The sequence below is a fragment of the Mauremys reevesii genome, linkage group 1 (assembly GCF_016161935.1).
Source record: "Mauremys reevesii isolate NIE-2019 linkage group 1, ASM1616193v1, whole genome shotgun sequence".
Taxonomy (NCBI): Eukaryota; Metazoa; Chordata; order Testudines; family Geoemydidae; genus Mauremys; species Mauremys reevesii.
Genome location: NC_052623.1, coordinates 296,148,536 through 296,162,008, shown reverse-complemented (window position 1 = coordinate 296,162,008; position 13,473 = coordinate 296,148,536). Strand labels below are relative to the sequence as shown.

The following is a 13,473-nucleotide window of genomic DNA, read 5'->3' as shown; positions in this document are numbered from 1 at the left end:
CATTTTTCTCATTCAAATGGGCAAATATGGCTCTGCATACACAATGAGAAGGTGCCATTTTTTTACAGTCACTTTTCAGAGCAGCACCATGCCTCACCTGGAAACATTGGAAATAGGCAGATTGGCTGCATTTTTTAATATTTTTGATGGATACTGCTGATGGAAATAGTTTTGGTTGGGGTTGTATGTGTATGATGAAATCAACATTTATTGACACCCAATAAAAATCTAATCCTGCTCACCCTAGAAATATGCAACTACTATTTAAAAGGCCTCTGAATGAAAGAGATTTTGTTCTGTCATGCCAGTCCTTGCCATTCCCCCTCCCCTTGTACTGTGTCCACATGAGGCCTTTTGTACTTCTCACCTGCTCACTTTTCAATAAGTAATGGGTATTGCTAAATGGATGAATATTGATTTGATGATGTTGCCAAGAGGAGAATGGCTGTTTTCAGCAATTAGGGGAACTCACTGCCCTGTGTAGATGCTGTACATTTATTTTATTAAAACAAAACAAAAATCCAAACCCCAACACCTTAATTTTATAGGATCCTGTCTCTGGCAATTTCAAGAACTCTCTGAACATAATTTAGAAATGGAGGCTTAGCAGAGTAGTCATCTTACATTAAGCACATAGCTTCCAGGCAGGAGGAGAAGGTAATATTCTCCATGTTGATTGGTTCTATAAGGACAGATATGTTCCTTTCCTTTGGCTTCCACTATTACATTTGGTATAGGCTGTCCATGCCTGTCAAGAACTTGACCTTTGACACCTATGAGGCAGGGAGAGAGTATGTAAATGTGATTGTTGGTTTCACTTTCCGGTCTGGAAAAGCCAGTTTTTTTCATCGTTCATTGCAACATATGCTTGTTTCATTCATTTCCTCCCAAAACTAGACACAGAATTCTTAGTTCTTAATCATTTACTTTCCATCAAGTTAAAATGCAGCAGTGTCAGCTTTTCCATCTCATTCTCTAAAGATACAATTTCATAGTTTACACTGATGTTGCTGCACCTGTTCTCTACAGAAGAACTTGCTTAAATCTCTTTTATGCCCTTGAATTTATTTACCTAGCTTGAAACAAAACAAAAAAACTCATTTACCCTGTTGGTGTGGTCAAACATTGCTTCTTGACTAGTGTTTCAAAAAGGCAGAGTAGTATTGTATATTTACTTATATTTTAGTCTTCCCAAATCTTCTAACACACCAGATTTCCAAGAATGAGCAGTTTTGTTAACTGACTTGTCTGCAACAGCTAGTTGAGACAATATTGATGAAGTGTTTTAGCTCAGTTTCTGCTATTTTAGTCAATATATTTAATAAAAAGGTATAATTTTGGCTCAGTAGCAACCTTGCCATTGTGTAAAGGTTGTGGGTTCAGATCCACTCATCCAAGCCCATGTTATTGGTGGTTTGTTTTTTTTACTTATCTTGTTCAATGAAACCCACAGGTTGAGCAATCTTACTCTAAGGTTTAAACAGTGCTGTATTAAATCCAGATTTCATTGTATGTGTGTGTCTTCCAAAAGAATATCTATCTGTTAAAATTAATGAGTAAAGTCTAGTCTATCAACCACATTTCAATAATTAAGGATCATGGGCAAAAGGTTAATGTGTATCTCTTGCTCCAAATTACTGCAACAATAAATAACACTACCCCCACCTGTTATAGTAAAAACAACAAAGCCCTAATACAGCAAAGGCTTCCAAGGGAGGTTGACACATCCCCATCCCTGAAGGTTTTGGATAAACACCTGTCAGGGATAGTGTAGGTTTACTTAGTCCTGCCACAGTGCATCCCTTTTGATGTTACATTTTTTTTCTTCATAGTTACAGGTTAATTTTGATGTTGATCACCTCAGAGTTATATTTATTGCAATTTCCTTTTATTCTGCTTTAGGACCTGTGCAGGCAGCTTCTGCCTCAACCTTCCCACTCCTCCCCTGCATCTACCACCACACACACACTTCCACTAAAGAACTCAACACTGTCATCTGGGATAGATGTTCAATATGAACACTTCGGAAAAATTTGGTTGCCATGAGTCGCTTCCTACCACTCTTTGTTGCTAAGCACATGCAGATAAATGTATAACCAGTGTTTACCTAGTTTATAAAGCCTTTCAGATATTCATTTTGCCTCTTTGCAAGCTCTAAAGATTATTTTGCCAATAGGGTAACAGGAAGCAGTCAGTCTGTTAAAAGTGCCAAAGAAAAGGCACGTAGGTCAGTTCAGAATGCAGAGAACGTGCTATGACAATTAAGGAAAAGGAGACATTAAGTTTTAAAACTGAGAGTTAGAAAATGAACCAAATTTAGCAGTGACATTAGGAATGTAAGCAGGAAAGTATGGTAACTGGCACTGATTTGACAGTGTGTGTATAAAATTAATAATTTATACTGATCGTGTATTTTCTAAGGACCAGATTCATTCCAAGTGTAAGCAGGTACATTCCTTCCATTCCCCATATGCAAGTGGAGGAAAGCTATACAGGAATAAGGCACCTTTATAGTAGTATAACTGCATTCACACTAGGGGTTGTACTGGTATAACTCTTTCAGTAAAATATCATACTCCTAGCCAATTCAGACTCTTAGAAATGAAGGGCTAGAAGGGACCTCGAGAAGTCACCAAGTCCAGCCCCCTGCACTGTGGCAGGACTAAGTAAACCTACACTATCCCTGACAGGTGTTTATCCAAAACCTTCAGGGATGGGGATGTGTCAACCTCCCTTGGAAGCCTATTCCAGAACTTAACTACCCTTTAATTAGGCAAAACTTTCTAACATCTAACCTAAATCTCTCTTACTGTGAATTAAACCATTTACTTTCTGGCCTACCTCCAGTGGACACAGAGGATTGATCCCTGGCCTCTATATAGCAGCCCTTAACTTGAAGATTCTTATCATGTCCCCTCTCCGTCATCTCTTCTTAAGACTAAACTTGCCCAAGTTTTTTTAACCTTTCCCCATAGGTCAAGTTTTCTAAACCTTCTATAATTTTTGTTGCTCTTGTCTGGACTCTCTTCGGTTTGTCCACATCTTTCCTAAATTGTGGTGTCCAGAACTGGACACACTATTCCAACTGAGGCCTCACCAGTGCCAAGTAGAGTGAGACAATTACGGCCCATGTCTGACATACAACACTCCTGTTAATACCCCCCAGAATTATATTAATATTTTTTGCAGCTGCATCACATTGTTGACTCATATTCAATTTGTGATCCACCATAACCCCTCGATCCTCTTCAGCAATACAACTGCCTAATCAGTTATTCCCTATTTTGTAGTTGTGCATTTTTTCTTAAGTGTTGTAATTTGCATTTGTCTTTAATTTTGTTGATTTCAGAGCAATTTTCCGGTTTGTCAAGGTTGTTGTGAATTCTAATCCTGTCCTCCAAAGTGCTTGCAACCCCTCTCAGCTTGGAGCCATCCACACATTTATAAGCACGTTCTCCACATCATTCATGACAATATTGAATAGTATATGACAAGGACTGCACCCTGTGGGACCCTACTAGAAACGCTCTCCCACTTCAACAGTGAACCGTTGATAACTACTCTTTGAGTACAGTCTTTCAAGCAGTTTTGCGCCCACCTTATAGTAATTTCATCTAGACCACATTTCCCTAGTTTGCTCATGAGAATGTCATATGGGATTATGTGAAAAGCTGTATTAAAATTAAGATATACAATACTGCTTCCCCCACATCCACTTGCCCAGTAACCCTGTCAAAGAAGGAAATTAAGTTGGTTTGGCAGGAATTGTTTGTGACAGATGGATCCTTGTGTCACAGAGTCACCAGGCCAATGCTCTGGAACTACTCCATACGAAGCCAGTAAGGACTCTGGAGGAGCATGCCTCCTTTCTCTGAGCATATTGTCACCAGGGCAAGAAGCTAACACAGCTTTGACCTTCCTGGATCTGACCTCAGAGCATTCAGCATCCTCTTCCTCCCCCTGTGCTTCCCACAGTGAGTCTGCCTGGGCAGGGCTCCTGGGGAAACCAGAGGGCCCTGCACCCCAACTTCTGCAGTCAGCAGTGACTCTCAGCCAGCATGGTTTATTAGTTGACAGGAACACAGCATAGAACAGAGTTTGCTACCACAGAAATCAGTGACTTTCAGCCAAGTCCACCTGGGGGAGTCCTGGGCCAGATGGCCTGGACTCTCCCTTTTCCAGTCCCCCAAGCAGGCTCCCCAGCTTCCAGCGACCTGACCTCGGCCACCCCTGTTGCTCCCCCTCCTCTTTGTCCTGCTTCCCAGGCAAAACGTGTCACCTGGTCGCACCCCCCTCCTGGGTCTCAGGTTACATTTGTGTGGACAGCTGGGCAGCCTCACCTGCCCTGAGGGCATCAGCAAAAATCACCACCCCCAATTCCCACCACCGAAATATTGGTGCAGTACACAGGGAAACGGCAGTACACATAGTATTAGTATAGGACAGTAAGACTCACGTGCAACATAACACGATGAATAAAACCCCACTTCGTCACACCTTGTAACCCTCTTACCCTCTCGGTGCTTACAAAGTAATTTAACAATTTGTACCAATATCTTCCCAGCTCAGATAAGATCTGGTCTATAAGTTCCTGGGTTCTCTTTGTTGCCCTTTCTAAAGATAGGTACTATGTTTGCCCTTCTCCAGTCCTCCATGAGCTCTTAACAATAATTGTTAATGGTCTGAGCTTGCTTCAGCTCGTTCCTTATTATCCTAGGATGAATTTCATTGGGGTCTGCCAATTTGAATACATCTAATTTATCTAAATATTCTTTAACCTGGTGTGTCCCTATTTTGGCTTGCACTTCCTTCCCCCCACCAATGTTGTTAATAGTAATTGTGTTCAATATCTGGTCACCATTAACCTTCCTAGTGAAGACTGAATGAAGCGTAATAGTCATTAAACAGCCTTCTTGATGTCATCAGTTATTAGCAGGCCTTCCTCACTAAGCAGAGGAGCTACACTTTCCTTTGTCTTTCTCTTGCTCCTACTGTATTTAAAGAACCTCTTCTTATTGCCTTTTATGGCGCTTGCTAGGTGTAACTCGTTTGGTACCTTAGCCTTTCTGATTTTCTCCCTACATGCTTGTGCTATTCTTTTGTACTCCCCTTTAGCAATTCATCCATGTCTCCACTTTTGCAGGATTCCTTTTTGCTTTTCAGGTTATTAAAGAGCTTCTGATAAAGCCATATTGGCCTCTTACTGTTCTTATCTGTCCTTCACATGGGGATAGTTTGCAGTTGGGCATTTAATATTGTGTTTTTGAGAAACTACCAGCTGTCCTGAACTCTCCTTTCTTCCTTAGATTTTCTTCCTATGGGACCTTACCTAGCAGTTTTTGAAGTCCGCTTTTTTGAAGTCCGTTCTCCTTATTCTGCTGCTCTCACTCCTTCCTTGCCTTAGAATTGTGAAATCTGTCATCTCATGATCACTTTCACCCAAATGGCCTTCCCTCTTCAGATTTACAACCAATTCTTCCCTGTTGGTCAGTTTAAAATGGCTATCCCCCGGTTACTTCCTCCACTTTCTGAAACAAAAATTATTCCCAATACATTCCAAGAACTTACTGGAAATTTTGTGGTTTGCTGTATTAATTTTCCAACAGATATCTGGGAAGTTAGTCCCTCATTACTACTCCATCTTGTATTTTGTGTATTTCTGTTATTTGCTCTAGAAATACCGCCTCCACTACTTCATCTTGATTTGGTGCTCTATAGTAGACTCCCTACCATGATGTCATGCCCATTTTTCCCCCTTTTTTCTTTACCCAAAGACTTTCAACTGGTCTGACTCTTCCCTCCTTCTGGTCCCCAGAACAGTTATACCAATTCTAATTGTAGAGTCCCATTTCAGACAGAGCTGCAGTATAAAGTAGGGCCATCCAAACTTTTACTCAGCTGAGGGACCATAATAAGAATGTCTGCAGCATTCAAATAAGCAAATTTCAGGCCCTTTCATCTTTAATATGAAAGGCATGGCCAGTGGACAGAACATAAGAACTGCCCTACTGGGTCAGACCAAAGATCCATCTAGCCCAGTATCCTGTCTTCCGACAGGGGCCAGGTGCCCCAGAGGGAATGAACAGAACAGGTAATCATCAAGTGTTGCTCATGCCCAGCTTCTGGCAAACAGAGGCTAGGGACACCATTCCTGCCCATCCTGGCTAATAGCCATTGATGGACCTATCCTCCATGAATTTATCTAGTTCTTTTTTGAACCCTGTTATAGTCTGGCATCCTCTGGCAAAGAGTTCCACAGGTTTACTGTGCGCTGTGTGAAGAAATACTTCCTTTTGTTTGTTTTAAACTTGCTCCCTATTAATTTCATTTGGTGCCCCCTAGTTCTTGTTATTTACTCATTTACTTTCTCCACACCAGTCATGATTTTATAGACCTTTATCATGTTCTCCCTTAGTCATCTCTTTTCCAAGATGAAAAGTCCCAGTCTTATTAATCTCTCCTCATATGGAAGCCATTCCATACCCCTAATAATTTTTGTTGCCCTTTTCTGAACCTTTTCCAGTTCCAACTGATATTACAAGTCCTAGCCTGCCATGCTTTATTAGCATCTAAAGGCACATCTACACAGAGTTTTTTTGGGAATATAAACTTTGGCAGAATAACAAATCCAAAATAAGCACTTATGCTGAGACTGCTAGTTGCTGCAAGGTATTCTTGCATATAAAATATTACGACACTGTAGAACCATGTGGGCTTCTCCTCATGTGCCACTGATAAATTATGTAAGGGAAGAAAACCCATTTTGGCCATCTACTACACTGCTTATGTTTTTCCTTGAAAGCAAAATATCTGTAGGCATCTAACTTTTTTTTAAAACTATTCAGAAAGAGAAGATTATTTAGGCCTGTGCTTCTCAACCTTTTTGATACCAGGGAGTGACTTGCTGCCTTCCTAAGCCATAGTAGGGCGATCTCAGGGACTGGTGCGGGTCCATAGACCGGTCGTTGAGAAACAATGACTTAGACTATGTCTATACATGAGCTATGGGAGTGATTCCCAGCGGGCCTGTGTACACATACTCACACTAGCTTTCATCTGTGTATGTGTACATGAGCAGGGAATCGTACTCCTAGGTCACAGTGTAGATATAGTCTTAGAGTACAAGCTCTTTGGAGCAGGAACAGTTTTTTGTTTATACAATGCTTACCACAATGGGGTCTTGGTCCGTGACTGGGGCTCTAAGGATCTATGACAAGTTTAAAGAGTAGGGTGTATTCCTGCCTGTGAATCCTGACAATTCCCTGCCCTCAGGTTTTTTATAAAAATTTTTACAAACATGCTAATTCTATAGTACGCTATAAAATACATAAGTATGCTAACCAGAAAATGTGCACCTACATTTTCTTTCCAGGATATGGAATCAGGGCCCACATGAGCAGGCCTCTATTTAAGCACTGTATGCCTATGTATTAACCCCCATATGAAAACTTGAAACAAACTGTTGCACAGGGAAATGTCTCGTGTGCGTGTGTGCTCTGGGTTGGTCTCTGTTAAATCACTGCTCGCTTCTGACCTCTTCCATTTAGAAGTTGCTGCCCTCTAGCACTGCCAGCCTTTGCCCACATAGGGGCAGAGTAGCTACATTTCACTTTAAAAAAAAATCTAATTCCTTCTTCCCCATGCTGCTTTTCTCTGAAGTGAAACCCTATAACTGTCTTTAATTACTGAACATCCCAATACAAACTGCCATCTCTAATCCCACACAGCCCACTGTAAATTACCCAGGATCGCCTCATCCTTTGAAGTGTGGGCGTCACTTTTAGGTGCACCACACTGTGCAGAAAACTCATACTAAACCACAGTTCGTAGGTTTAGAAAGAAGTTTAATGAGGGTGAATTCTGTGATTTCTGGCCTATTCCTGGCTGAGGGAGGGGCTGGGAGGGTTCCATTGTGGTGACATGAGGCAATACTCCTTGAGTGACAAAGGCTTCTGCTCAGTTAGGGTGACCAGATGTCCTGATTTTATAGGGACATTCCCAATATTTGAGGCTTTTTCTTAAACAGAAGCCTATTACCCCCCACCCCCGTCCCTATTGTTCACGCTTGCTGTCTGGTCACCCTATGTTCAGTCCTTGCTGGGCAAGCAGGGCAAATGTTCCTCTCTCTCCCCTTCATACTAGGGAGCATATGAGGAGCATAGGTGGACAGTTTCCTCAAGGGCTAATATCATAAGGCTGAAGTCTGTTGCAATGTTATCAAATCTTGCAATACTTGATGTCTTTCTTAGAGAGACAGCTTCCAAATTCATGTGTTTTGTTTTGGTTTTTAAATGAAAAGTAAGATTTCAGCCCACATGGTTGTGGAGAAAAGCTTGAAAATGTGACCTCAGTACATCCTAATTGCTTAGAAACCAGAAGGCAAAGAAAGAGAACCCAAATTATTATTTTTTTAAATCTTACTGTATTTAAGCTAATATTTTGGGATTTGGGGGTGGGGGGAGGGAGGAGATGGGGCATGACTAACGAATAAGGATAAGATTGTTACGGAGGTCACGGAAGTCATGGATTCCATGACTTTCAGAGACCTCTATGACATTTTTTGCTTCAGGCATGGGGTACAGGAGCTGAAGCTGTCAGCCAGTGGGGACCCAGAGCCCTGAGCTGGCTTGGGTAGTGGGAGAACCTGGAGCTCCCAGCTGCTGTGAGTGGTGGGGGACACGGAGCTGCCCTCGTGGCAGTGGCTGCTTCACCCCTTTCCCCCCCTCACCCCCCCTCACAGCAGGGCTCGGGTGTCATCATCCCCCATCAACCTCTCCCCTGCCAATTATTTTTAGTAAAAGTCAGAGACTGGTCTTGAACTTCTGTGAATTTTTGTTTACTGCTTGTGACCTGTCCGCAGCTTTTACTAAAAACAAGCGTGACAACTTCTTAACCTTACTAATGAGTTTTGGCAATACCAGTTGCCAGCTGCTTCTAACCGCCTCCTAGTTCTGACGCCTCGGTAAAGCCACCGATGAGTGGGAGAAGCCATTAATTTCCTAAGTAGTTGAGCCGTGCTCCTTCACCTGTGTGTGTGTTCTCCCCCTGCGCCCAGCTACTATAGATTCTAATCTCCTATGCCCAGTATTGGCTGTATGCCCCTCTCCCCCTCAGCACGTGTCTGCATCAGAGCTGGACCCCCTGTAGATTTTAGATCCCAGCATCTCTCTAACTCCTTTTGCCTCCTGAGCCTGGAGGATGGAGGCAGAGACTGGGATATTTGTCTGACTCCTCAGAGGACCCTGTTTTGAACACTGCCCACTGGTGTCCACTTCTCAGAGACTGGCTGAACACAAGTCTCTATTTTAGGTGACTTCAGTTCTATTGCTGCTCTGCATATAGGAGCACCATAGAGGTCAATGGGAAGATCTGTGCAGAGAACAGCTGCACAAATGGGCCCTCTGTGTGGTCACTGGCTTACGAAGTTTTAATCGATACGTTGAAACCTGGACAGCTGTCAGGAATGAGGAAGGCAGATGAATTCTGCTCTTAATAGCTCCAGGAACCTAAATGAAGCAAACCCACAAAAAGTAAGCCCCACCCTTTTACCATTTGACACAAATGATATGTTTTGTCAGTCTTCATTTAAAAAAAGCTTTTTCATAAATGTCTCTTAGAATGGCTGCGTCTTTCCACAGATTTCTATTTTAACCAATGCTAGTCACTGCTCACTGCCCCTAACAGGTGTGAAAGCTGGATGTATGTGCTTTGACTGCTATGTGTCACTACTGTGACCGTATCTATCCAACTTGAATAAAGCTAGATACAGTAAAAGCTTTGTTATCCAACATGTTGGGGGAATGGGGGGTGCTGGTTAGTCAAAAATTCCGGTTAACTGAGTTATACTTACCAATGGAGGGAGGGAGTTTGGGTGCAAGAGAGGTTGTGGGACATGGGCTCTGGGAGGGAGTTTGGGTGTGGGTGAGGCTCGGAGCAGGGGGTTGGGGCATGGGAGGGGTTTTTGGGTGTCAGATCCCGGCGGCGCTCACCTCGGGCAGCTCCCCGCAAGTGGTGACATGTCCTTGCTGCTCCTAGGCAGAGGCATGACCAGGTGGCTCTGGGTGCAGGCACTGCCTCCGCTGCTCCCATTGGCCATGGTTCCTGGCCAATGGGAGCTGCAGAGCCAGTGCTCGGGGTGAGGCAGGGACAGCACACAGAGACCCCATAGGCATTCCTCTGCCTAGGAGCAGCAGGGACATGTCGCTGCTTCTGGGGAGCCACGCAGAGCCAGGTAGGGAGCCTGGCATCCCTACTGAAGACTTGAACTTGGAGATATCAGAAATGCCAGTTTCTAGAGTTTTCTGTTTGGTAAAGTGCCAGATAACACAGCTTTGACTGTAAATGGGTCTGTTCACATACACTTAGTTTGGAGATTTCCTCTCTTTTCTCAAACCCCAATCTCAGGTTAAAGGGGGTTCACCTACATGGTTCAGTTTTTTAAAAAATGTTTGCATTTTTCTTCAGAACCATCTATGAACGAATGCATTCACAATCTAATATTCCAGATGTCCCAGTTGCTTCTGGGCAACATTCTCTGGCTCACTATCTTCCCTTAGCCACCATCATGCTCACAACATTGTTTCTAAAATGGGGATGGCGCACACAGCTCTCTGCTACATCTGTCTCTTAATTCAGTAAGAATGAAGAAAAAACAGATTTCATATTGAAAGGCAAAGGCCCTTATAGAAGTAGTTCTTTTGGTTCTAGCCTGTTGCTGGAGAGCCTGTTACATGTCCATGTCCATGTTGTTACTGCAGCTGACCCTACAAGCTGTATTGGAAGTTGAGCAGATGAAATTCAAAATACAAAAGCCTACCCACCGAGATGAACTTGTTTAATGTATTCAATCAAAGCAGCTTTGTTGTCATTCCAGAAGGCCTGAAGTTGACTTGCTGGTGGATATTTACAGCATGACAACTCCAATGTAATTTCAAAACATTGTCCCCAGATGTAGTTGTAATCCTGCATCCCACCTAAGAAAAAAATTATTTGATTATTACAGCGAGAGCCACTGAGTAAGAGCTAGAAATGGACTAGGAGACTTGCAACTTTTTCTAAACTTTAGCCTTCTTGAAGTATTTCCTTCATTTCCATGATGCAAGGGCAATTCAGTTAGACAAATTACCACAAATTGGGAAGTACAATTGTTTTTTAATACCTTAGTCAGTTAGATTTATGATCCCCCGTGGAAAACCTGCTTACTTAAAAAAAACAACCACCCCAAAGTGCGGTGGAATTACTAGAATGAGGCTATAATAATGGTTGAGAAAGGGGACCCTTTGATTCAAAACCTCTTTTCAACTACTTGTATCTACAAGAGAGACACAAAATTATATTTTGGCACTAAATTTGTCATGCTCAGTTGTGCCTCAAAATCCTTTTAGCCATTTGAATTATGAATGTGGGGAAAATGTGATTTATTTATTTTATTTTTTTTTACAATAAGAAAATTGTTCAGGTGTGGGTTTTTTTGACAAGGAAGATATAGTGTACCTTACACATATTTATCTAAGCAATGATTTAGCTTAAAATACATTTATTCAGTATTTTAGTTTTTACACATTTTATTATGTTAGAAAATGGCAAATGATATATCTTATTTACTAGATTTATTTTTATTTTGTGTGTGTGAAATTATATGGATGAAAACTGGAATTAAGTTAAAAATTCACAAAAACAGCATTTAGATGTTTTTATTAGTTAAATAAAACTTACTTTAAATGTGCTGGACACAAAAGGAAAATATGTATTTTTATCAAAGCATGTTCTGCATTTAAAACTGATTTATTAAACAAAGGAAATATTATCTGTAATTCATTAATTGAACTGATTGTTTCTAGTCACTATGTCCTTCAAGATTTTAGAACTAGTAGATCTCACTCTCTCTCACTGAATTTTTATTCATAGACTGGAAGAGGAAAACAAGCTTCCATGTTTTTTCAACTCCTAATTGATTTCTTAACTTTGAATTAACTAGCTAATGAACTGAACTACATGAATAAACTGAAATGAAGAAAATATTCTCTATAACTTCAGAAGAGGTTACTGCTGGACTAGCACTACAATAATCTCTGGTTCCAGGTGCTAAGTCAATGGCTTCCACCACTTGAGTGGTTTGACTTTCTTTAAAACTTTGGCAGTAAACAGGTTTGAATATATTTTTTATTTAAATGCTTTAAATAGGTTATAGTAAGTTTGGACTAAACATAGGTTGTCATAATTTCAAATTTAATTTTGTGTGTTTATTTTTAAAAATAAAAAGGTATTTAATTTCATTATATATATTCTATTATATATATTTTAATATAATGATTTTTATCCACCCTGCTGTAGTACTTTGGTTTTAAAAACCTGGATTTGGCATTTGCAGTATGGAGAACTCTGGGAGGAATGTAGGCTTTGCCAAGCTTGGGAGAAGACTGGTTGAGTAGTTGAAAATAGTTTACTAAACACGTGTAGTGTCACTTTTCGTAGTGATTCTAGTACATAGAATGTGGTTATTCAGGTGTGTATATCTGGTTATTTACACATGGATATAAATGGGGTGTATTTGTTTCAGTGATTAGACATGAAGACATGTTACATAAATGTGAAATTGGTTCTCTCATTTTTAAACAAAAGGAGAGAGATTTTATCATCTCAGCTACACCAGATCAACTCTACTGATAACTGGAGTTACACTTGATTTACACAAGCATAGCACAGATAAGAATTTGGCACAGAGTTCATCATATATGTATGTGCATCTATGTTAATGCATAAAAATTAACCCCTTCCCTCTCAATTTGTGTATTGTAGGGGCGGGGGTGATGGAGCAAGTGCAAATGAAGGAGATGGACTTGTGGTGTTATTTGAATGGGGAAAAGCTGACCTGACAGCAGAAGGGGAGGGGAAACCTTTGTGGCAGCTTGCCAATAGACAGACAGCTGTGCCAGCTGGTTAGGGAGGAGCTCTGAAGAGATGTGACAGATTATGAAATTAAGTTTGTCCAGAACACTGTCAAAGATAAATTTTACTGCATTAAGTATAATACCTTTGGGGCCACTGTATTAAAAATGCACGTTTATGTACTATTGTGGAATTCTATGGAACTTTGTTAGCCAGAAGACACAATTAATGCAATCTGCATTTAACTGCAATTAATGCAATATGAGGAACTTCAAAGGACCTTTTGGAACAATGCATGTAAAGTGGATTTCCTAGGCAATACCTGGGAGTAAGGGGAATGCAAATGACCCATTGGAATCCATCCCTTTGAACTTATGCCCTTGGCAGAGAAACCAAGTGTCTGCTAATTACCTGCTCCTGGAAACTCCAGATCAAAGATCCCTGAACTGTATAAGGGGTGGCCTAAGCTAGTCATGAGTGTGCTTGTTCTGAGCTGAAGCTGTGATGAACTTGAAACCATCAAGAAACCCTTTGGGTGGGGTTCTGAAAGATTGCTCCTGCCAGAGCTCATGGTAGGGTTGAGGA

At 41.3% G+C, this 13,473-nt stretch overlaps 1 protein-coding gene across 4 annotated transcripts in view; it reads right to left on the bottom strand.

The window, feature by feature from the left end:
* CPM (carboxypeptidase M) overlaps positions 1 to 13,473 on the bottom strand; it is a 70,634-nt gene that overhangs the window by 7,449 nt on the left and 49,712 nt on the right. For all 4 annotated transcript variants that reach the window (XR_005592687.1, XM_039520025.1, XM_039520026.1 and 1 more), the window contains exons 7-8: positions 10,821 to 10,973; positions 625 to 773 (exon numbers count right to left, since the gene is read on the bottom strand). Coding sequence is in view for 3 of the 4 variants with exons in the window: in XM_039520025.1 (XP_039375959.1) it covers positions 625 to 773; positions 10,821 to 10,973 (302 nt within the window). In the remaining variant the exon portion in view is untranslated. The remainder of the gene's footprint in view (positions 1 to 624; positions 774 to 10,820; positions 10,974 to 13,473) is intronic.